The sequence below is a fragment of the Dendropsophus ebraccatus genome, chromosome 3 (assembly GCF_027789765.1).
Source record: "Dendropsophus ebraccatus isolate aDenEbr1 chromosome 3, aDenEbr1.pat, whole genome shotgun sequence".
In the NCBI taxonomy this organism is placed as follows: domain Eukaryota; kingdom Metazoa; phylum Chordata; class Amphibia; order Anura; family Hylidae; genus Dendropsophus; species Dendropsophus ebraccatus.
Window position 1 is genome coordinate 98,604,637 of NC_091456.1, and position 22,146 is coordinate 98,626,782.

The window sequence follows — 22,146 nt, forward strand, 5'->3', positions numbered from 1 at the left end:
AATTCCATCATTATCATTTGTTAGGAAAGAATCTGCAAACCTCCATACAAATAAGATTTGCCGGGTCAGCCCACTTTGCTCTTATGTGTATTGATACCCTATAGGTCAATACAGCAAAATAATATCAGAATAACCTCACCTTCACTCGCACTTAGATATTCAGGATTTGAGGATGCATACAATGGTCCTGTTGGCCCTTCTGCATCTCTGCTTAAAAAAAACAAATTTCTGATTACAGAGGGTTTTAAGTTATTGTCTTTTTATCCAGAACGTGAAGAGCAGTTTCAGATACGCATGGATAGCAAAGACTTAAGGCCCTATTCCACCAACAGATCTGATGACAGATTATCTGCCAAAGATTTGAAGCCAAACCCAGGAACAGACTATAATCAGAGAACAGGTCATAAATGAAAGACTGGATTTCTCCTCTTTTCAAATCCACTCCTGGGTTTGGCTTCAAATCTTTGGCAGATAATCTGTCGTCAGATCTGTTGGTGGAACAGGGCCTTTAGATAGATAGATAGATAGATAGACAGATAGATAGATAGATAGATAGAATAGGGAAACGAGTGGCACTACTGAAGATACGAGTGGGTGCCAGTGAACGTAGTCCAGACCACGAACCTTCAATGTAGATATGCAAGATGATCCACGGCACTCCGGTAAGTGAAACAAATTCCAAATTTATTCAAGTGAATAGATTACATAGTGCAACACAGCAGAACACTGCTGTGTTGCACTATGTAATCTATTCACTTGAATAAATGTGGAATTTGTTTCACTTACCGGAGTGCCGTGGATCATGATAGATGGATAGATGGATAGATAGGAGATAGATAGGATTAGATAGGATAATTTTTAACTTTGAGCTGTTTAATAATCAGCTGTACTTAGACATAGAAAATGCGAGAATCACTCACTTCTTTTTCTGGATCATGCAGACTATCAAAGTGATGAGAAAACCAAACAGTAAGAGAACTGGGCCTATGACAATCTTCAAGACGTTACTTTGGTAGTTAACTGGGGAAACACATTTAAAAAAAAGTTATAAAAGGTAACATATATCTTTGCAGAAAGTGTAAAGTATTCCGGAAAAAAAAAAGCTTTTCAAGTCAACTGGTGCGAGAAAGTTATTGTGATATGGCATTCTCATCTCCCACCTTTGTCTGTGACAACTACTGTTTAGAGCAGGAGAGGTTTTCTATGGGGATTTGCTACGGCTCTGTATACCTTCTGACACACAGAAGTGGCAGCAGACAGAACCGTGTCAGACCGGAGAGAATACACCACTACCTGCAGGACATACAGCAGTCTGTATAACTTTCTGACACCATAAATTTTGAAAATTATTCTTTTTCGCTGGAGTACCTCTTTAAATCTTCTAGTACTAATCAGCAACTGTATGACGGTTAGGAATTAGTGTATTTTTTTCAATCTTACACAGTGATCTCTGCTGCCACCTCTGTCTGTGTAAGGAACTGCCCAGAGCAGGAGGTGGCAGCAGAGATCACGGTGTCAGACTGGAATAAATCACAGGGATGCAGTCTGTTGCCACAAAGTCAGAGGCATACAATTGTCTACAATGTGTTGGTAAGCTATAGCAAGCTATTATATCACCCTGTTTTGTGATAGAAAGAGACCAACCAAGGCTGGTGGGATGAGAAGACACTGAGGACCATCTGATGTCTTGTGGTTCAGCCAGCGTCAAAGTGATATATAAAGTAACAAAGGTGACAGCACAAAAAATGTGGTCTCAAATAGAAAGAGTAAACTTTTTTTGATCCAACGTTGAAGTAACATGCAATATTTCAACCAAAAGGTCCTTATCAAGCATCAAGACCTTTTTGGTTGAAATGTTGTATGTTACTGCCATGATAGAATAAAGTTGACTTTATCTACACAATGCCGCCCGTTTAGTGCTGTCACCTTTGCTACTACTGGATTTCTTGGTTCTATTAGACACTAGGACGGGTAACTTTTTGTATTAATTTTTTAAGCATCATTTTCATTTTATGACTTTTTCCCCCGCTATTGCTGGATGGTGAAGTGCTTTTGATTTTTTTTGATTTTTTTTAAGCATGAAATTGATAACATGGTTCCTCTTCAGCATAGGTTTGTCTACAACTACATGGCTGTGCACTTGATTTTATTTGTAATGGGTGTGACTGAAACACCTGAGGTCAAGGGGTGACAAAGTGTAGTACAAGACCGTACACAAATACTCCACCTGAATATCAAGCTTCATTTTTCAATAAAGTAGCATAATGCTCAATATGGCTCCTCAAGCCGAGAACAGGTAAGTTATATGTTGTATGCCATTTGGGTCAGCAGAATTGTTTAGGAACAAAATCCTTTAACTTTTGTGCCAATGTATGGGTCGTTTTATAAATGAAAATGTTTGGTAATGTGTGAACAAAATATTGTACATGTCACACACCAATGCATGAGAAAAACATTTCAGTTAATACTTGGAGCTATGTAACAGACTGAGATTTAGGAGCTTTGTGCATCACATTGCCTACTCTTATGGAAAGTTTTCCAAAATAAAAACTGCGCTAAAAGCCTCTTTGGCCTCTAAATTGGGGTATAGAAGAAACATTTAGCCAGCTAAGAAATGCCAAGCACTTCTTTCTGATGTCTGGAAGGGGTAGGCACATTATTTTGGGGGCAAGGCAATTTTAATAGACGTCAAATAATGTTAGACAAATGTTAAAACATTTAGACACAGCTAAATAACCATAAGGTATATAGAATTTAACAAACTGTTGCAAGATGACTGCAAAGTCTATATTACCTGATGATAACTGTACACTCACCATGATCTGGTACATAGAAATAAGTAGTCTGAGTCCAAGAACCATTTCCAGCCAAAGAAGTGGCCCGAACTCTAACACTGTAGTTTCCAGGGAGAAGTGAACGCAGCTTTGCTCCTTTTTCCTGAAGGTACAATTTCTGAGAAACACAGACATTTTCTTCCTGCAAAAGGATAATATCAATCAGTACAAGACCGAATAAGATGTCTGAAAAAAATATAAAAACATACATAACAGTTACCTGAGTGTCTCCAAGCCTGGAGTATTGTACCTCGTACAAGATGGTCAAGCCATTGGGCTCTTTTGGCTCCTTCCACATGAGGTGGATGTATGGTGAAATATACTCATAAGTCACAGGCTCCTCAATATTATCTGCTTTAGCTGTGAACAAAAAAGTCCAGGAATACAACTTTAATAAGAAAGGGGATCAAAGGGGGGTCACCTCATTTTAAAAAGTAATGACATATAGCTAGAATAAGCCAACACTTTAATGGAGGTACCACCAAACATAATGGCGAAAATGAAGGGGATGCTTTGCAGGTAAAAATTTGGAAGACCCAAAGCTAATCTAGTGCTCTGTCCTCTTTATTGTTACAATCATTGGGGCGAATGTCCACAAAAAGGAATCGGTCATCAGACTTATGCTGCCCTATCTGAGGGCAGCATTATTCTTGTGACAGGGACCTTGATCCAGAATCTATATTTGTGTGCTTTTTAGGTGCTCTACTTTTGTTGAAATCAGTTTATTACCAAGGACTACAGACCACATGCTCAGTAGTCTACAATATTCATGAGCTGAGAGCACTCTCTTAACCCCTTAAGGTCCAAGCCAATTTTCGTTTTTGCGCTTTTGCTTTTTCCATTTTATGTTTAAAAGTCCATGTCCAGCGATTGCATTTTTTCACCTAGAGACTTATAGGAGTGCTTATTTTTTGCGAAACCAATTGTACTTTGCAATTACAGGCATAATTTTTCCATAAAATATGTTGTGAAACCGGAAAAAAAATCATTTGCGCTGTCAAATTGAAAAAAAACACGAATGTTTTGATTTCGGGGAGATTTGCATTTACGCCGTTCGCCCTATGGTAAAACTGACTTGTTATATATGTTCCACAAGTCGTTACGATTACTATGATATATAACATGTATAACTTATATTGTATCGGATGGCCTGTAAAAATTCAAACCATTGTTAACAAATATATGTCACTTAAAATCGCTCCATTCCCAGGCTTATAGCGCTTTTATCCTTTGGTCTATGGGGCTGTGTGAGGTGTCAGTTTTTGCGCCATGATGCGTTCTTTCTACCGGTACCTTGATTGCGCATATACGACTTTTTGATCGCTTTTTATTACATTTTTTCTGGATTTGATGCGACCAAAAATGCGCAATTTTGCACTTTGGAATTTTTTTGCGCTTACGCCGTTTACCGTGCGAGATCAGGAATGTGATTAATTAATAGTTCGGGCGATTACGCGCGCGGCGATACTAAATATGTTTATTTATTTATTTATATTTATAAAATGGGAAAAGGGGGGTGATTTGGACTTTTATTAGGGGAGGGGATTTTTTATTAATAAAAACACTTTTTTACTTTTTTTTTTACATGGACTAGAAGCACGTGTCAGCCGGGATCAGCGCCGTTCAGAGCGGGGTCCCGGCGGGACCCCGCTCTGAACACCCCCCGCGGCGCCATGACGTATTAGATACGTCATGGGTCGCTAAGGGGTTAATATTGTGCAAAGACAAGAAAGCAATAATAACTAGAGATAAGCGTAATTCAAATCCAATTGTTTGCCATTTGAATACTAATGGCTGGTTGGATGCAGCCCTGGGGAGTCCTGGAAAACATAGATACAGCCTACGGCTGTTTGTGTTGCCCTGGATCCCCTACGGCAGCATCCAACTTGTTCAGCCAAATACCGAATGATCGGACTTGAGCATACTCTATTTGTATTAATTTCTAAAATTAACCCATCCTTTAAGGGGATTCACCAAGAGCATGTCCACTAAATGCAATAAAAGTTTGATTCATGAAGTCAGGACACCTATTAGTCTCTAAGAAGATGATCATTCACTTGTTTATGCATCTGCAGTATAGTCGGAGAATGAGTGACCACATATAAAACAATGACACAAAAAAGCCAATCTCTGGATCACAGCATTCCAACATGTCCAGTAGATAATCTGTAAATTTTCCTCAGGGGGAAAAAACAAACAAACAATATGGTTTAACCCTTTGAAGACCAAGCCCAAAATGACCCAGTGGACCACGCAAATTCTCATTTTTGCGTTTTCGTTTTTTCCTCCTCCCCTTTTCAAAAGCTCTAGCACTTTCATTTTTCTATCTACAGGGCCATGTAAGGGCTTGTTTTTTTCAGGAATAGGTGTACTTTGTAATGTCGCCTTTTATTTTACATGTATGATGGAATCCCAAAATTATCATTTATGAAGATATAAATTGGTGAAATCGTAAAAAAGAATGCAATATGGTAACTTTTGGGGGGTTCCTGTGTCTTTGTAATTCACTATACAGTAAAAGCGACATGAAACAATTATTCTATAGGTCAGCCCCAACCCAACCATATGCAGGTTTACACAGATTCTCTAATGTCTTTTTTTTTTTTATTAAATCCTTTTTTTTTTGCAATTAATTATTAATAAAATGGTCCTATTGTGACTATTATAACGGCTTTAGTTTTTCATTTACGGGGCTGTATGGGGTGTAATTTTTTGTGTCATTATCTCTACTTTTTATTAACACCATATTTGTGTAGCTTGGACGTTTTGGTCGCTTTTTATTACATAGTAAAAAGAAGAAAGAAAAAAAAAATCTGCAATCCTAGTGCTTCTTCCCCCTCTTTCCGTCTACGCCGTTTGCGATCACGATTGTTATATTTTAAATAGATCAGACAATTGCGCACGCCACAGTATATAATATGTTCATATATATATATATATATATATATATATATATATATATATATTTTTTTTTTTTTTTTTTTTATTTGTTTTATTTATAAAATGGGATAGGGGGTGATTTTAATTTTTATTGGGGGAGAAGCTTTGGGGGTATTTTTAAAAACTTAAAAAAAAACATTTTAAGTTCCCCTGGGGGACTTTTACATGCAATCATCAGATTACATACACTGTTCAATGCTATGCCATAGGAATAGCATTGATCAGTGTAATAGGCGCTCAGCTGATTGTGCCTGCCTGTGGCAGACTCAATCAGCAGAGTGCCAATTGAACCGCACGGAGGAAGACCTCCGGTGGTCCGTGAAAGCAATCGGGACCCTTGCAGTCACACTGCGGGGGTCCTGATCGGTAAGTGACAGGAGATGCTCCTGTCACTTACACTAAAACGCCGCGGGCGTTAAAGGGGTTAATGACACGCTGCAGCCTGTCATTAACGGTAAGGGCCCAGCTGCAGACGGCCCCCACCTGCTATGAGGCTCCGGAGCGGAGCGCGATTCATAGCACCTTAGAGACCTTATACAATGCAAATACAGCTTAATTCCTATGTAGTCCGTCATAACATTTTCAATTATTACCGTCCTGTGTACAACAACAATACTCTGTATGGTTGGCTCACCTTCTGGCATGGTTCTGGCACTGACATATGCAGCTACACTACAGCCAAGTGATACATCGTGGTTGCAGGCATGGATTTCAATTCGATATGCAGTGAAATGCTTCAGGCCAGAAATGACAAATGACTCCTTGAACCAAACCTTCTGAGAAAACTTCTTAGGCTCCATGTCATCAGGTGCTCCAGTTGAGGTTGCATTGGATAAAGGACTGGGCGTCACTTGATTGGACAATGTACTGTTTGCAACGCCAAACGTATCTCTGCGTTTTCTAGAAGGTCTGTAGTAGGAAGTAAAACAAGTTTTTCATTTTACTCCTTAAATGGAATGTATAACCTATAGTGTTTTTATAGTTAAAACCAGATACCAATATTTTTATTCTTTTTTGCGTCTTATTTTTTCTGTACATCATCAGGGGGGCAGCACTTGAGATAAACTTTACTGCAGCCAAATGTGTCATAGGATCCTATAATGTAGATATGAAGCTAGACATGCTTGATAGCACAAATAGTTGAATATATAACCTTTATTACGATTATTGATTGATTATTATGCCATGCTCCCTTTATAAGCCACACCCCTTTTGCAAGCAAAACTGCAGATAGCAGAGAAGAGGGGTCAGTATATACATAGCCCAGCCGTGGTGCTGTACTCATAGGGGAGGCTGAGCCTATATCCAGTGTTCACATACTATAGAACAACATTCTCAAGTAGATGTGCAACTACAACCCCCAGCATGAGTACATAATCATCATGCAGAAGATCTGGTCATGTAATCACTACCATATTGTTCACGATGAATCGCCCATTCCTACCTTGGAATGAAGACCACATTGTGCAGATAATTCTCAAATGTTTTCCGGAATTCCTGCTCAAGGTGTTCATTCATAATCTGAGCTTCACTTTTTGGGCAGGTACAACAAACTGCATTTGAATCCTCTGTGTCTGTTCCATTTGGTTTAGCAGAATCTTCTGTATCTTGAGGCGGTGACCATGTCCTGGAGGGCAACTTTATTCCTGTGAAAGTATGTACTAGTTAGTTAAAGAGCAGGCACATAAAAATGATATAGTTCTAACTACAATGATCAGCCTTTAGTGGCACAAGTTAGATTGGAATGTTGAGTAGTCCTAAAAGCAACAAAATTTCATGAAAACAAACAAACATTTAAAACAATGTTCTTATATTACAAAGTCATATGGGCAAGGTCCCCTTTTCCTCTTGTTTCTGGTTTAGGGTACAAACCCACTTGACGTATTTGCTGCCTGAATCAGCCTCAAAAATAAGCAGGCAAAACGCAGGTTGGCTTTATACAATTGTTCTGCGTTAAAATACGCAATTGCGTATTTTTGAAGCGTGAAGCTTGTTGTTAGCAAAGCATCAGTTGTTAACAACCTGTGCGAAAAACGCATGTAGCTTCACGCTTCAAAAATACGCAATTGCGTATTTTAACAACTGATGCTTTGCTAACAACAAGCTTCACGCTTCAAAAATACGCAATTGCGTATTTTAACGCAGAACAATCGTATAAAGCCAACCTGCGTTTTGCCTGCTTATTTTTAAGACTGATTCACGCAGCAAATACGTTAGGGTCAGCATTATGTGGTCTAAATTTTGAGGCCTATATTAATATTTAAAGTTTGTGGTAGGGGGTCCAAAATAATTTTGAGGATAGAATTACTTTTAGATTCTGGACTCTGGCACCAGTTTTGGGGATATTTTGGTGTGTGTGGCCATATCGATGACACTATGGCGGAAATGACTGATGCGGTCTGCCTATATGCTGTGTATGTGGCAAATCAGTATTTCACGGTAACATCATCAGCTGATTTGAGGTTTCTCTATGAAAAAAATGTGAGGCCCATTGAGGTAGATGAAGACAATAACATTCATTGCAATGATCCTTACCTTTATTAAGAAAAAAAAAAAAACAACAACAACTGATAATTGTTGTAATAACATTGCAATACTCACCCTTCATACAGTAATCGAGCTCGATCAGTTCACTGTCCTCAGGCTGCTCCTGCCAATACACCAAGTAGTGAGTGACATTCCCATTGGGTTCAGACGGTGGCTTCCATTTCAGTATTATCTGAGATGATGAGTTTGATATAGAAAACGGGTCCAGTGGAACCGAGGGTGCTAAAATGAAACACAAACATTATGTTTATAACCATAGATAAATAGATATTTCCCATATCTTAAAGTGTACCTGTCAAGATGGACCGCTTCTGCATCAGAGATACAGAGATGCAATGAGACTATAATGTGTGCCCCCCCCCCCCCCACTGCATCCAATGCGGGGGGCACGTGCATTACCTTCTCATTGCGTCTCCATAACCATGGAGACCTGAACTTCCACATTAGCTGTGAATCTTGCCACTGATCTGGAAGCAGCCCACCATGACAGGTACACTGTAAACACCTCCAAGTACTTACTGGTTTCATTTGTTCGTATATAGATGATGTCACTCTTTGCTCCATACGTTCTTCCGCTTTCATCTGATGAAGATACCAAAGTCTTGACAAATACTGCATACTGTGTCCAGGGCTTTAAATTACGTAAGAGATGCCCTGGAGCGTTAGGTGTCTTTCCTTCTGAAGTACGTTGTGGAGGATCCACATCTACCACTGTCCAGCTATTGGAGCCACATGCATCCTGGCCATCAAACTCTGTAACATTCTGATAGGGCCTTGACAATGGAAGAAGCAAGAAGTACAGATTGACATGCAAACATATATGATGATGATTATCTAAAACAGTATATAAGTGTAGACCACCTATTACTAGCAATTAGGTCACAAATAGTGCTATACACAAAAAAGCTAAAAATCACATTCCATTTAATGCCAAACAACCTCCTGCTTGAGTTAATTATGCTTAGCAGTGCCAGGGTATAGAAACTCTACAATGATCTGTGATAATACAAAAAGAGTCCACTGAATAATAGGCATAAAAATGGAGGCGCACCCGATGGGTCTGAAAGCCAGACCAGTATGTACTGTACTGTGCTCAGACCATAACCCACCACACTGCTTCAGTAGCAATATCCAGTCCAATCTGTTTTTTACCATGTAAGAGCATCTTTCCTTCTTTTAAACAAAAAAGTCCACATAATTGGTGAAAGTATAACTGAAGTAAACATGCCATTCCCCTTACTTTAAAAAAAAAAAAAAAAGTTTACCTACCACACATTAACGCAGATAACATCTACAGAATAAACAACAGGACCAATACTTGGGATCCTGAATCTACTTTATCCCCCAGACCACTCCAGGAGTTATCTTGAGAACAGATGTTCAGAATAAAACAGGACTAAAACCTATGATTAGGGCTGGGAGATATGGCCAAAAATTAAAATCTTGATTTAAATTTTTTTTGGGACGATTCTCGATTTAAATCTTGATTTTTTTTTTTCTCCCTGTAGTGTCAAATACTATTTTAATGATGTTTGAGACAACAACTGTATTGCTTCCCTCTGTGCCCCATAGAAGTAGTTTTCCCAAATATGGGCCACTCTGTGCTTCCATATAGTATAGGAGATCTTCTTTGTGCCTCCATCTAGGTAGGGTGTAATAGAGGATAAGGGGTGCAGTAGTAGTAGTACAGGTACAGATGAGGGGTGCAGTAGTACAGGTATATATGAGGGGTGACTGAGGGGGGACTGGGGCAGCTGGGGGTGACAGAGGGGACTGGGGCAGCTGGGGTAGCCTGAGAGGAGCCTGGGGCAGCTGGGGGTGACAGAGGGGGGGGACTGGAGCAGCTGGACACACACCCCTCCTCCTCTCACCCCTGACACAGGCGCTCTCCTCCTGGCCGCACATGGAGCTCTCCCGGTCTCTGGAGGAGACCGCAGGGACTGCTGGGTAAACTGATTGCATTGCTACAGGTCCTGGGCTGTACAGCAGGATTGGGGGTCTGCACTGCACTGAACAGCTCCAGGACCTGCAGCGATACGATAACCTTACCCTGCAGTCCCCGCGGCCACCTCCAGAGGAGCTCCATGTAAGGCAGGGGCGCTAGGGGCCGCCCGCACACCACACCTCACCGGACCAGCTATTGACGCACACCTCACCGCCCCTCTCCAGACCACCCGCAGCCGCCGCACACCTCACCTCCCACAATGATTTTATGTGAAAATCGAATTCACCATTTTCAAAAAAATCTAATGGATTCTAAAATTCGGGGCAAATTAATCAAATTAATTTGATTAAATCACCCAGCCCTACCTGGGATCCTGAATCTATTTTAACCCCCAGACCACTCCGGGAGTTATCTTGAGAACTACTTGCAGATTTTCTTCATAACCATCCACTACCTATACGATAACCACAAAAAAAGATGCTTACAAATTTATTTCCCTCTTAAACAGATGGCTAAAAAACACAACACTAGTGTGCACAATGCTGGCTCATCACCTATGTATGTGTTAGGAAAGAAAGCGTGTAACAACATTTCCTAAGACTTTCTGTCCTTTTGTCTTAAATCAAGGTTTTCTTCAGGAAATCACAGTATAATTAAGGGGCGTTCTGCTCAAACTAAACTTTAATTATGTTGCTGCCCATGGGAAGAACATACCAACCAACCTTTTTTTACCTTTACACACTTCACCTCAGTTTAGTTTGAGCAGAAGACCCCCTTTAAGCAGTTATTTTTTCACAAACATCTTTACTTAGCTATATATCTACAAGATACCAATACTTCCATACACTCTGCATAAATAACACAAGTTCCTTTTGCAATGATATACATAATTGTTATGTTCCCCCTTCTTTGTTTTCTAACATGAATAATAATGAAGAAAACAGGGGTACTGAAGTCTTCTTTTAATCTTATGCACATTATGTATATAGGAGTACAGGAAAACAGTGTACTCCAGTATAGAAGGGTTACTAGTTAACTACTTACGCTTCCTTATAATGAAACATGAATCCCAACAAATCTCTATAGTCAGGCGGCCAATATGGGTCCCATCGAATCAACACTTTATCAGAGCTTGATTTTATATAGTTGAAGCGCAGTGTATCAGTCTCACCTGTAAAAGGATTAATAAACCATAAGAACTATCAGTGGTAAAGAAGCATAACACTTATCCCAAATGCCTACTTACATCACTCACCTATGAAAATATGCATGTGATTATTGGTTTTCTGTCTGCACCTGTTCACTAGTTCAGTTGGGGCAGACAGGGAAGCTACAAAGAAGCCGTTTGCTTATGTTGTGCATCTCATTTGCATTACTATAATCTTTTTTTAAACTTATTTTTATTATGAAAATATTGATAAATGTTCCTGTATATGCTGTGCAAATTTACATACAATAAAGATCAAAGGACACTAGAACAAATCTTTGGCTGAAGGCAGAAAATAGGTTAAACAGTTATGGGACATCTATGCTTAGAGATCTACATTGTGACTTTTCTTGGTTATTTTTCCTAGAAATGTGTGAATACATTTTCAGCTGAATACTACCATCCTCCTTGTCAAAGGGGTGTGTGCCTATTACCATTATGACATCATGAAGACCACTAGTATAATAAACTAAAATAGACACGTTAGGAGAGCTGACAGGACATTTTTAAAAACACAGTACAAGTACTCCCAAAGTAGATTATTATTTTCCAGAAGTTTCTTTAAAAAAAAAAAAAAATAAAATTCTTGCTCCACTAGTCAAATTACTATATTTTGTCCAGACATTTACAAACGTATTTGACATTTTTGTTGACTTTTTTTTTTTTTTTTTTTTTTATTGCTGGTCGCCTATATGTTAAATCAAAAATACAGAAAGTGGTGGGCAGATGACAGTTTTGAAAGGCCTGTTTGAAGCAGAACTCAGGAACCAACCCCAACTGGTGCTCAATCGGCTCAGTAATAAATGTAAGGCAATGACCTCAGATGCTTATACTTTGGAATAATTTTGTCTTACCATATGAGTAGTCATTTTAACATGCACTGATTTCCTAAGAAGTTCATGCATATGATCTAAAGCAAATGTGCCAAGCAAGCATTACTGTAGTGAAAGTACTGGGGAAGGACATAGCAGTGGCTTGCATCCCTGATATGACTGCCTCAGGACCCATTCACCCATTCTGACCTGCAAATGCGAACAGAATGCAGTCCCATTCATTTCTATAAACTATTACACACATGCATATATGTAACAGATCTGTATTGGAATTGGGATCCATGCTGCAAAAAGAAAGGGAAAGCCATTGTGCAGCTTGTAGTAGCAGCAGCACAAACCTCCTATGCTAAATGAAGAGGTCCATGCTAATGTCGACAGTTGCAGACAGCTACCGATGCACATTTGTAATCCTGTAAATTGCTGCAGGATGTCTGCAGTCATGGAGAGGGTTACTGATGAGTTTTTTGTTCAAATAAACACTTACAAGATGCCTGGTCCCCATTTGTCTTGGTCGCAACATCATTTCTGTCCTGGCGTTTTTCTGCTCCTGTTTTCTTCACCATCTCAAGAATTTCTTTTAGGCAAAGCCGAGGGTTGTAGTGAAAAAAGAGCCTTCCTTTTGCAATTGTTATATTGTGCTTTTGCCAGTCCCACAGTTGTCGTAGGTTGGCATTATCCAAAGCATAGAAGGCGTAATCACTGAAATAAAAAGATTTAGTAAGAAAACAAAATATTGCCTCTGAGGTGGAGTGTAACAATGATTATAAATGAGGTGCAGCACATCAGAACTATGCAATAAAATAACTTACATCATATTACCATACAAGATGGCAACATAAGTAAACGATGAGGCCAAACCAACAGGAACAATTCTAGTTATTTTTGCATAGAAGTTTATTGTGGGACAAAGATGTGAGAGATGAGAGAGAATAGTAGACATCTTTTGCAAAGAAAGTGAAACAGAAAATCAGCATCACTCTTATGGAGAGCAGCTGTAATAAAATAATTCTCACTGGGAATTCAGAATGCCACTACCGCTGGTAACTAAAGTTAGAATGCCATCTATGGCGCTTGGCACAAGGAAAAGCATGGTATAATTGACATTAGGCAACGCAGATCAACACTAGAGCTTGCCATCAAGGTCAATTTATATCACCTTTTACAAGGTAACCCTATCCTCAGCAACAGGGTCAGGTTAGTACTGTGGATGTTTTACACAGCCCCTCAATACACATCCTTTTGATGAAAAGCATATAGACTTTCAGTGCACACTCACTTCGCTTCAAGGGTGTCTCCACGTATTAAGTGCAGCTTTCGGAAAAATGACAGGGACACTAGAGCATAAGATCGCCTGATCTTAAGATATCCAGTAATCTCTTCAATGAGACCAAGATTTGCTTCTAGCTCGGCAGCAATATTATCTGCAGGGAGAAATGCAACAGTAGATGGTTTACACTGAGAAAAATGAATACCCTCCCAGCATCACGTATCATTATGATGCCGGGAAAACTGAAATGGTTTGCATTTTTGCAGGACTGTACTTACACACATACAGTAAAGAAAGAGAACTCCTTTAAGTACAAGGTGACTGAATTGTGCATGAGAGCCCAAATGTGACATTAAAAGTATATTCCCATTGCATACAATGTTAGCGTAGGATGTGCAATCATTTTACCATCGTTTGGAGTCTGATCTCAATCTTTTTCAAATTTTAAGTTTTAATTATAACACACAAAAGGAAAAACAAAGTACTACATGTCCTAATACTTTATACAAATATATAACAGAATGGGTGATGCTGCGTTTACACGGAGCGATAATTCACCCAATCGTACGATTAACGATTTCAAAGTAACAATTTTTTTTTATAACGATCAGCGTTGAGATGGAACAATATATCGTACAGAAAAATCGTTTTGCGATCGCTTAAGCCTATCTCGCACATAGGTTAAATCAGGGAATGACTGTTTACACTGAACAATCTGCGAATTTTTTGAGAACAACCAACGACGATTTGTGAACAAGTTCGAAGATCAAAATTAACGATTTCTCGCTCATCGTTTGATCGTCGCTGCGTTTACACGTACGATTATCGTTAGTGTTCGATTGCAATGGTGCAAATTCGCACGATAATTGTTCCATGTAAACGCAGCATGAGAGCCTGAAATAACACGCAATTGTGTTGAGATCTACACTCAAGAGCCCCTTTACTTTCAAGATCGACTGAGATCACAGAGAACAGACCACCACATATTCTAAAATGATGGCAAATTCTATCCATATTCCATTACTTTATGAAATGGAAATAAACCTTTTAGTACACCTTTTTCAGGTACCATGACAAATAGGCTTTTTGGAATTGTCTTGTATGTTGCATTTATGTAAAAGGATGGAGCTCAAAGAAGCATGCATATTCTGTGGATAGTTATAAATTATTAATAAATTGTTGTCCATGCCATGCAATTCTCTACTGTGCAACAATGAAATTCATGAATGTGTGTATTACTTAAAAACAGGGAACTTTAAAACAGAAAGGGGCTTTGCTGCAGCCCTTAAAGGAGAAATCGAGCCATTTATTTTTTACTTGGCAGCCAGCAGGGGAAACTTAATACACAATCCTAACTTCGCTCTCCACATGCCAGTGCTCCGTCACCAGCTCTGGGGCCCCAGCTGGAAGGCATTCCGCCCCGACAACACCCCACAACCCCCCCTCTTCCCCAAGATTGTTATGACGAGGGGGAAAATGCCTTCTCGGCTGATGGATTTCACGCTCAGCCACCAATCAGTGACTGTAGCGGCGTCACACTCCAGTCACTGATTGGCTGTACAGGCAGTCAATCAACCGGGTCGTGACCTCGGCTGAGAGAAGTTCCCGGAGCGATCAAGCACTGGGGAGGCACAGGGAGTTAAGTTAGTTGAGTTAAGACTGTTTTTTTTTTTAATTCCCAGTGATTGAACGCATGGGGTGCACCCTACCTGAGACATTGGAAATGTGCCAACCTTTTACCGCATTTTATTGTTTACACTTGTACTTTGTAATTGCCCTCTTGGCACTTTGTGATATTGAGATACCATCATCATATACATGTTGGGTGCATTTTTTTGCTATATATTTTTTGCTCCATTTTCTAATTTCTTAAACTCTTAAAATGCATTGTATGATTTGTTCATAGTAGCTGCTGGTCTCCTACATTTTTAGGTTGGTCGGGTCTCAATTGGCCGTTTTATGGCCAGTGAGATGGTATGAATTGTTTTAAATGTTTTAATTGTTTGTCCTCCGATTTTATGTGAATAGACTTAATCTTATTTGATCATTAGTTACTTTGTAAGGTGCAGTCCATTTTTTCCCATCTCTGCTTCTGGTCTTTGCCGTATATGGATTACATTTTTTGACAAGAACTAAAGTGGTCTGCAGATTAAGAGAACCCCAGTAATTTCCCATTATTGATCCAGTAGTAAGATGCATAAATACTCACTGCCACCCCGGATATTGATGGCTAAGCTTCCACTGATTACGGTGCATCCTCGGAGATCTTGAGCAGAGGTAACAGAGTCTATGACTTTCTCTTTTTCTTTCACTACACAGACCTTTGGACAAGGACCTTCACATGGTTCACAAGTCAGACTGTAGGAACAACAAGGAAGAAAAGTAGATTAAATACAGTTACCAGTCTCTGAGCAAGATAAAAACCGTTGATGTGTCTATCATATGGATTAATATCTCGGTTGTGAGTCTCAAAACACGGGATAGCCAGATATCTCTAGCCTGTTGCCACGGGGTGCCTCCATGATGGGGAGAGCACCACACCACTCTGAAAGATAGCCCCTTAAGTCGCACTCGGATGTGAGTATTGGAACATAAATAGGGAAACAACAGGGTGGCCCTTTTTTGTCAACGTCTAACTCAAGGTGCTAGTATTGCGATCATGACAAGGGCGTGCCAAGGCAGGTATCCACAGACAGCCGTTTTGGAGTATTTACCCCTCGTCAGTGTGGAGCAGGTTTCTGGCTGGTTGGGGCAATGACAAATCAATCAACAAAAAACAGTAATCACTGAACTCAAAAGGAGATCAGTGAAAAAATTCCAATGAAGTATTCAATCAAGAGTTTCTTCACTGATCTCCTTGAGTTCAGTGATTACTGTGTTTTGTTAATATGTAATACTGCTACATTAGCTTTTCAAAACACAGTATTACGATTTGCTGTAGTTAATTTTTTTCTGGTCAAATTATCACAGTAACACCCTAAAATAATGTAAATAAACTCAAGGCTAATTTTTTTTAGGTCTACGTTGGACTATCATCAGAAAGCTGTTAGCGTACAGCACAACATGTTGCTAATAGTTTGAACGTAGTCACAAATTACTCTATTTTCAAAATATGTACACTCCCTGCGGAGAACTTGGTCAACCACGTTTATGAGTGCTCCACAGAACACTTATATGTTCAGAAAATGCTCTGAGCATAGCCACAGTCTATATAAGTCAAAGGGCCAGCCAGTAACACGTTGGGCTGTACATCGGCATCCTTTTTTCACATACTGCTGATGGACAGCCCAACATAAATCTAAAAAAGTGGTGTACATGCAGACTAAAATTAATGCATGTGACCCCCTTCCAACACTTCTGCTTGGGAGGCAGGTTAGTAGGTTCATTATTAAAAAAAAAAAAAAAAAAAAAAAAAAGTTTCTCTTCATTAGAGATTCTTATCGACGTCTATAAATTTATTTATTTATTTCATTTGTTAATTTTCATCGTGTTTTTGGAGTGTGAGAGAAGACTACCACCACTACAACATACATGACTGGCTGTAAGTGCTTTATACGCCATTTGGGGGGGGGGGGGGCTGGGGGAGGTAATTATCAAGACTGGCATATTTGTACACTGGTCTTGCATAAATCCCCGCCTGCCCCCCCAAGCCAACATGGCAGACATAGTCCAGATATAGTCTCTGGAAAGGTAACTACTATACTCAAGTAACTCAAAGCTGAAGATGTAGACAAAGAGAAACTTACGTGGTAGAGTTGGTGGTATATCCAGACGGACACTCCGGTATGCACTCTCCTTTGTGAATGACATACCGTGAACAGGAGCTGTCTGTGGAATTCTGACACTTATTGTGAAGCATTTGGCATTCACTGAAGCTGATGCAACGCCATCCTTGCAAACTGTATGAGTCTGATGGACAAGACTCAACACACCTTCCTTTGTGAAGGAAATTACGACATGCCACACACTTAGTTGGATCATTGGGTTCCAGGCAGCTCCCAAGACACTCGCTGTGACAACATCGGTCATCGGACGTACAGCCATGGTACTTACATGCAGCTGGACAAACTGTGTAAATAACAAAACAAAAGTAATTTATTAGAAATATTTGACTATGTATGCATCAAATACAATATTATCTTACATGCTCTAGGGCAAGAATGCCCAACATGTGGCCCTCCAGTTGTTGCAAAACTGTCTGGATAGGCAAAGTTCTAAGAGTCCAGGCCATTATCACTTGTATGGGCGGGTTCACACAACGGAATTCTCGCGGACAATGTCCGCGGAATTCCGTCAGCTGTCCGCCCGCACGGGCACACGCTTTTCCGCCGGCTCCATAGACACCATTCTATGGGCCGGCGTATTCCGCGATCCGCTAAAAGAAGTGACATGACACTTCTTTCAGCGTATAGCGGAATACGCCGGCCCATAGAATGGTGTCTATGGGGCCGGCGGAAAGGCGGGCAGACAGCTGACGGAATTCCGCGGACATTGTCCGCGAGAATTCCGTAGTGTGAACCCGCCCTAAAATGCTAAGGAAATGCTCAAAATGTGACCTGTTGGAGGTAACTTACTAAATGGAGTAAAGAAACACTGCTCAAGGGTATAGACACACATGGCATGCACTGAGTGGCCAAGAAGTGGCCATAAAATTCACTTTTTTATGCAATGCAGTCTTTAAAGCAGGGGTGGGGAACCTTTTCCATGTCGAGGGCCGGTCGGGCATTAATAAAATCATTCGAGGGCCGCATACCGTGTGCGGCAGTTAGTAGCGTGGGTTTGCAGCACCCGGGGCAAGGCACAGTATTGTTCCCCTAGTGCCCCTGCTATTGTAGTTAACCCCCAGTGATGCCCCTGCTATTGTAGTTAACCCCCCCCAGTGATGCCCCTTGTAGTCTAGTTAACCCCCAAGTCATGCCTCTGGTGGGCCTAGTTAACCCCCATCAGTGATGCCTCTGGTACGCCTAGTTAACCCCCATCAGTCATGTCCCTGGTAGCCTAGTTAACCCCCATCAGTCATGTCCCAGGTGGCCTAGTTAACCCCCATCAGGCATGTCCCTGGTGGCCTAGTTAACCCCCATCAGGCATGTCCCTGGTGGCCTAGTTAACCCCCATCAGGCATGTCCCTGGTGGCCTAGTTAACCCCCATCAGGCATGTCCCTGGTGGCCTAGTTAACCCCCATCAGGCATGTCCCTGGTGGCCTAGTTAACCCCCATCAGGCATGTCCCTGGTGGCCTAGTTAACCCCCATCAGGCATGTCCCTGGTGGCCTAGTTAACCCCCATCAGGCATGTCCCTGGTGGCCTAGTTAACCCCCATCAGGCATGTCCCTGGTGGCCTAGTTAACCCCCATCAGGCATGTCCCTGGTGGCCTAGTTAACCCCCATCAGGCATGTCCCTGGTGGCCTAGTTAACCCCCATCAGGCATGTCCCTGGTGGCCTAGTTAACCCCCAAATTAAAAAAAATAAACATCCCACTCACCTTACCTCCGCTCCCACGCTGCCCATGTCCTCTTCTGTCCCAGGTCCTCTGTGCCGGTCTTTCTCCTGCAGGCGGCGCGCGATGAAATGACGTCATCGCGCGCGGCCCGCAGGAGACTGAAGACACGCGCTGCTCTGCTGGGGAAGGAGCCGGCATAGACAGCATCCTCCTGTGTCCGGCAGCTGTCACAGACACCGGAGGATGCTGTGTGCGCCGGCTCCTTCCTCCTCCAGAGCGGCGCGCATCACAGGGGAGCTGCCGGAGGTTCCCCACCCCTGCTTTAAAGTGTACACTCACTGATGGCTGCGCAATTTTGCCATTAAACTGTTAATTTGAAAAATGTGCTAAACAGCATATAAGTGTGGATTTAGGCCGACCAATGAACACTGTGCATGTCTGTACCATTAGGTATCATTAGGTTTTATTAATACATATGTATGGACAACACATAAAACAGTCAGTATGGCAAATATAACAGTCAAAGTTAATGTTGTGCATACTGATAAGTGCAGATGTCCTCCATACAACATACATGGAGATTTGGTTGAATAAAGAGTGTTGATGGATGTTCCCTCAAACAATTATATAAAGGAGTCTTAAAAACGTAGGTCTAGCGACCAATGTATGTTGTATGGAACTTGTTTGCTGGGGTAAAGGGGACCCCAAACATGAAGAGCACTGTGCACAGTGTTTCAACAATACTATTGCACTAAATGTAGAGGTCTTACCACCATGTACACTGGTTTTATTTTTTACACACCCCTTCAACACTCATTCTGCTTCTCTGAACATGCAATGTTTAGGGCTCAGTCTCTTTTCCTTACATCTAGTTCTCAGCTTTCTTTCTCTGGTAATAGCCATTGCCATATTAATGAGAGTGTTTTTTCTGAATGGAGGAATCAAAAAGGCAATGAGCGTACTGCAAGAAATGTTAACTTCAGTGACAACTTTTGCCCTTTTCAAAGGAACCGTTCTGCAGAGCAACCTTCTGTACCGTCCCACAGCAGAACTCAGAAGAGGCTGATCAGTAGTGACTGCTGCACAGGGTTTCTGACAGTGTAGCACTTCCATAGCTGTATGGTAGCCAGATCTAAAATGTTGCAATCCACTGGAAATGTGTGTCAAATATGCCATATAGATAACTGTAAGGGTTGCACTGCTAACAGTAACTCATCTATTAAATCAAACAAAATACAACACAAATTCTAACAATTCTCAAAGAAAAAGGTAAATGAACAGGTAGCAAACCCATCACAGCTCTGGGGCACAAAAGTATAGAAACGCCAGGTTCTGAGCTAATAAAAAGTGACTTCATGTGTGCACTTGGTTTAGTTTTAAGCACCATGTAATAAACCAGCAAGATGAGCAGTGTGTGGACACAGGCAGTGAGGATGTATACATCTTTCTTATCTGACCCCAGTGAAATATAAAATCAGAGAAGTTTATGGACAAAGCCTGCACGCACAGAGCAGTGCTGACACCGCACATCTGAATGAGTACATAAGCAGATAAGGTCACTGTGAACCCAGCACTATGTTAAGCTTCTCCAGCTCCCTGCTTACTCCACTCCAGGACTCCACATCTACCAAAGTGCCGCCCTTATACTTAACCAATCACAAGGCAGCTGGAAACAGCCCAGCCTGGGATCTGCCCTTCTTTTTTCGAAACACCCCCTTATCTTCCAAAGCTTTCCCCCTACCTACTAAACCCTTAATGTGCTTGAGTAAAATGCAACTACAGTATGTGAATAACACTTTCAATGCTAGGTGTGGCTAACAAGTGAATAGGGAAGTGCACACTACAAATGTTTGTGTACAGTGCTGCAGGGTGATAGGCAGCAAGCAATAGCGTGGATTACGGCGGACTGACAAGAAAGAGAGAGAAGCAGCTGCTGCTGCTGCTGCCACCGCACAGGGTTGGATCTGTCATGGAGGGAGGAGAAGAAGTCTACAAAACAAAACAAATATGTTACACGCAGCCAGCAACAATGCTAGCAGATCTGTACCGTCCCCCAGATCTTAAACAGACATTTGTCTGATGTTTGACAGCTAATACTTTTACCTAGAGGTTTACAATAAAAGAGTTTAAACGTTACATTAATGCTTAACAACTAGCAAACAGATACTGGGATGTATATTCACTGTAGGGGCTATGTAGAAAAACACTGCTTCACACACACACACGGCTAGATCTGCGTCTTCACACAAGATACACAATGGGGAGATTTGCCATAAATGTTTTTAGCAGGGAAGCATTTTGGTGTGGATTTGGGGACAAATATGCTAATATCGTAAAGATTTAAAAAAAAAAAAAAGTCAATGAGGAGAATTTATAGTGTCTTTTTCACACCCTTTATTCTATCTAGCACTCTCTCTTTTATGCTGGTTTTAGTTGTGCAAAGGTTGTGTTATATGATTCATTTGGGCACTTTTTATCCGTCCACCACCTTTCAAGTGGAGCTGCACACAAGTCATATCAGGGCTCCAGACTAAAAAATTTACCTAGGAGCCATTGGCTCCTAACCTGAAAAATTTAGGCGCCAAATAGAATATTTGGTCGCCAACATTTTAAACCATGTAAAATTAATGTTATGTTAAATGGGACTTACTGTGTGCAGAGGCTACGGCAGCCTCCTCCTCCTTTAGATTCTCTCTTTTCTTAGTTTGAAAATGTTCAACATGGAAACTTGCAACTTGACAACCATATACAGTCCGACTCAGTACTTCAGCTTCACTTGGCTAGCCTTTTAATGAGGCTTACTCTTCTGAACTTGAACTTAAAGGGAACCTGTTAACCCCCGTGCCAGGGTGACAGGCTCCCAACCCCCTGTTAGAGCCCCCTATACTCACCTCATCGCGCCGGGTCCCGCTTCTGAAGATGGTCGGGTCCCGGAGATCTCAGCCGCTGCAGCCCGGCGTGCGCTGAGAGATGAGTCCAACGCTCAGAGAATGACGGGAGAGTCCAGCGCTCCGTCATTCTCTATGAGCGTTGGACTCATCTCTCTGTGTGCGCGCCGGGCTGCAGCGGCTGAGATCTCCGTTACCCGACCATCTTCAGAAGCGGGACCCGGCGCGATGAGGTGAGTATAGGG

General features: G+C 41.2%; 1 protein-coding gene across 2 annotated transcripts in view; it reads right to left on the reverse strand.

Annotated features, from left to right (window-relative positions):
* Positions 1–22,146, reverse strand: part of INSR (insulin receptor) — a 104,848-nt gene that overhangs the window by 17,669 nt on the left and 65,033 nt on the right. For both annotated transcript variants that reach the window (XM_069962323.1, XM_069962322.1), the window contains exons 3-15: positions 17,320–17,641; positions 15,783–15,931; positions 13,583–13,727; positions 12,791–13,005; positions 11,311–11,437; positions 8,841–9,094; positions 8,376–8,543; positions 7,219–7,420; positions 6,409–6,683; positions 3,055–3,194; positions 2,817–2,976; positions 921–1,020; positions 140–207 (exon numbers count right to left, since the gene is read on the reverse strand). In XM_069962323.1, coding sequence (XP_069818424.1) covers positions 140–207; positions 921–1,020; positions 2,817–2,976; positions 3,055–3,194; positions 6,409–6,683; positions 7,219–7,420; positions 8,376–8,543; positions 8,841–9,094; positions 11,311–11,437; positions 12,791–13,005; positions 13,583–13,727; positions 15,783–15,931; positions 17,320–17,641 — 2,325 coding nt within the window. The remainder of the gene's footprint in view (positions 1–139; positions 208–920; positions 1,021–2,816; positions 2,977–3,054; positions 3,195–6,408; positions 6,684–7,218; positions 7,421–8,375; positions 8,544–8,840; positions 9,095–11,310; positions 11,438–12,790; positions 13,006–13,582; positions 13,728–15,782; positions 15,932–17,319; positions 17,642–22,146) is intronic.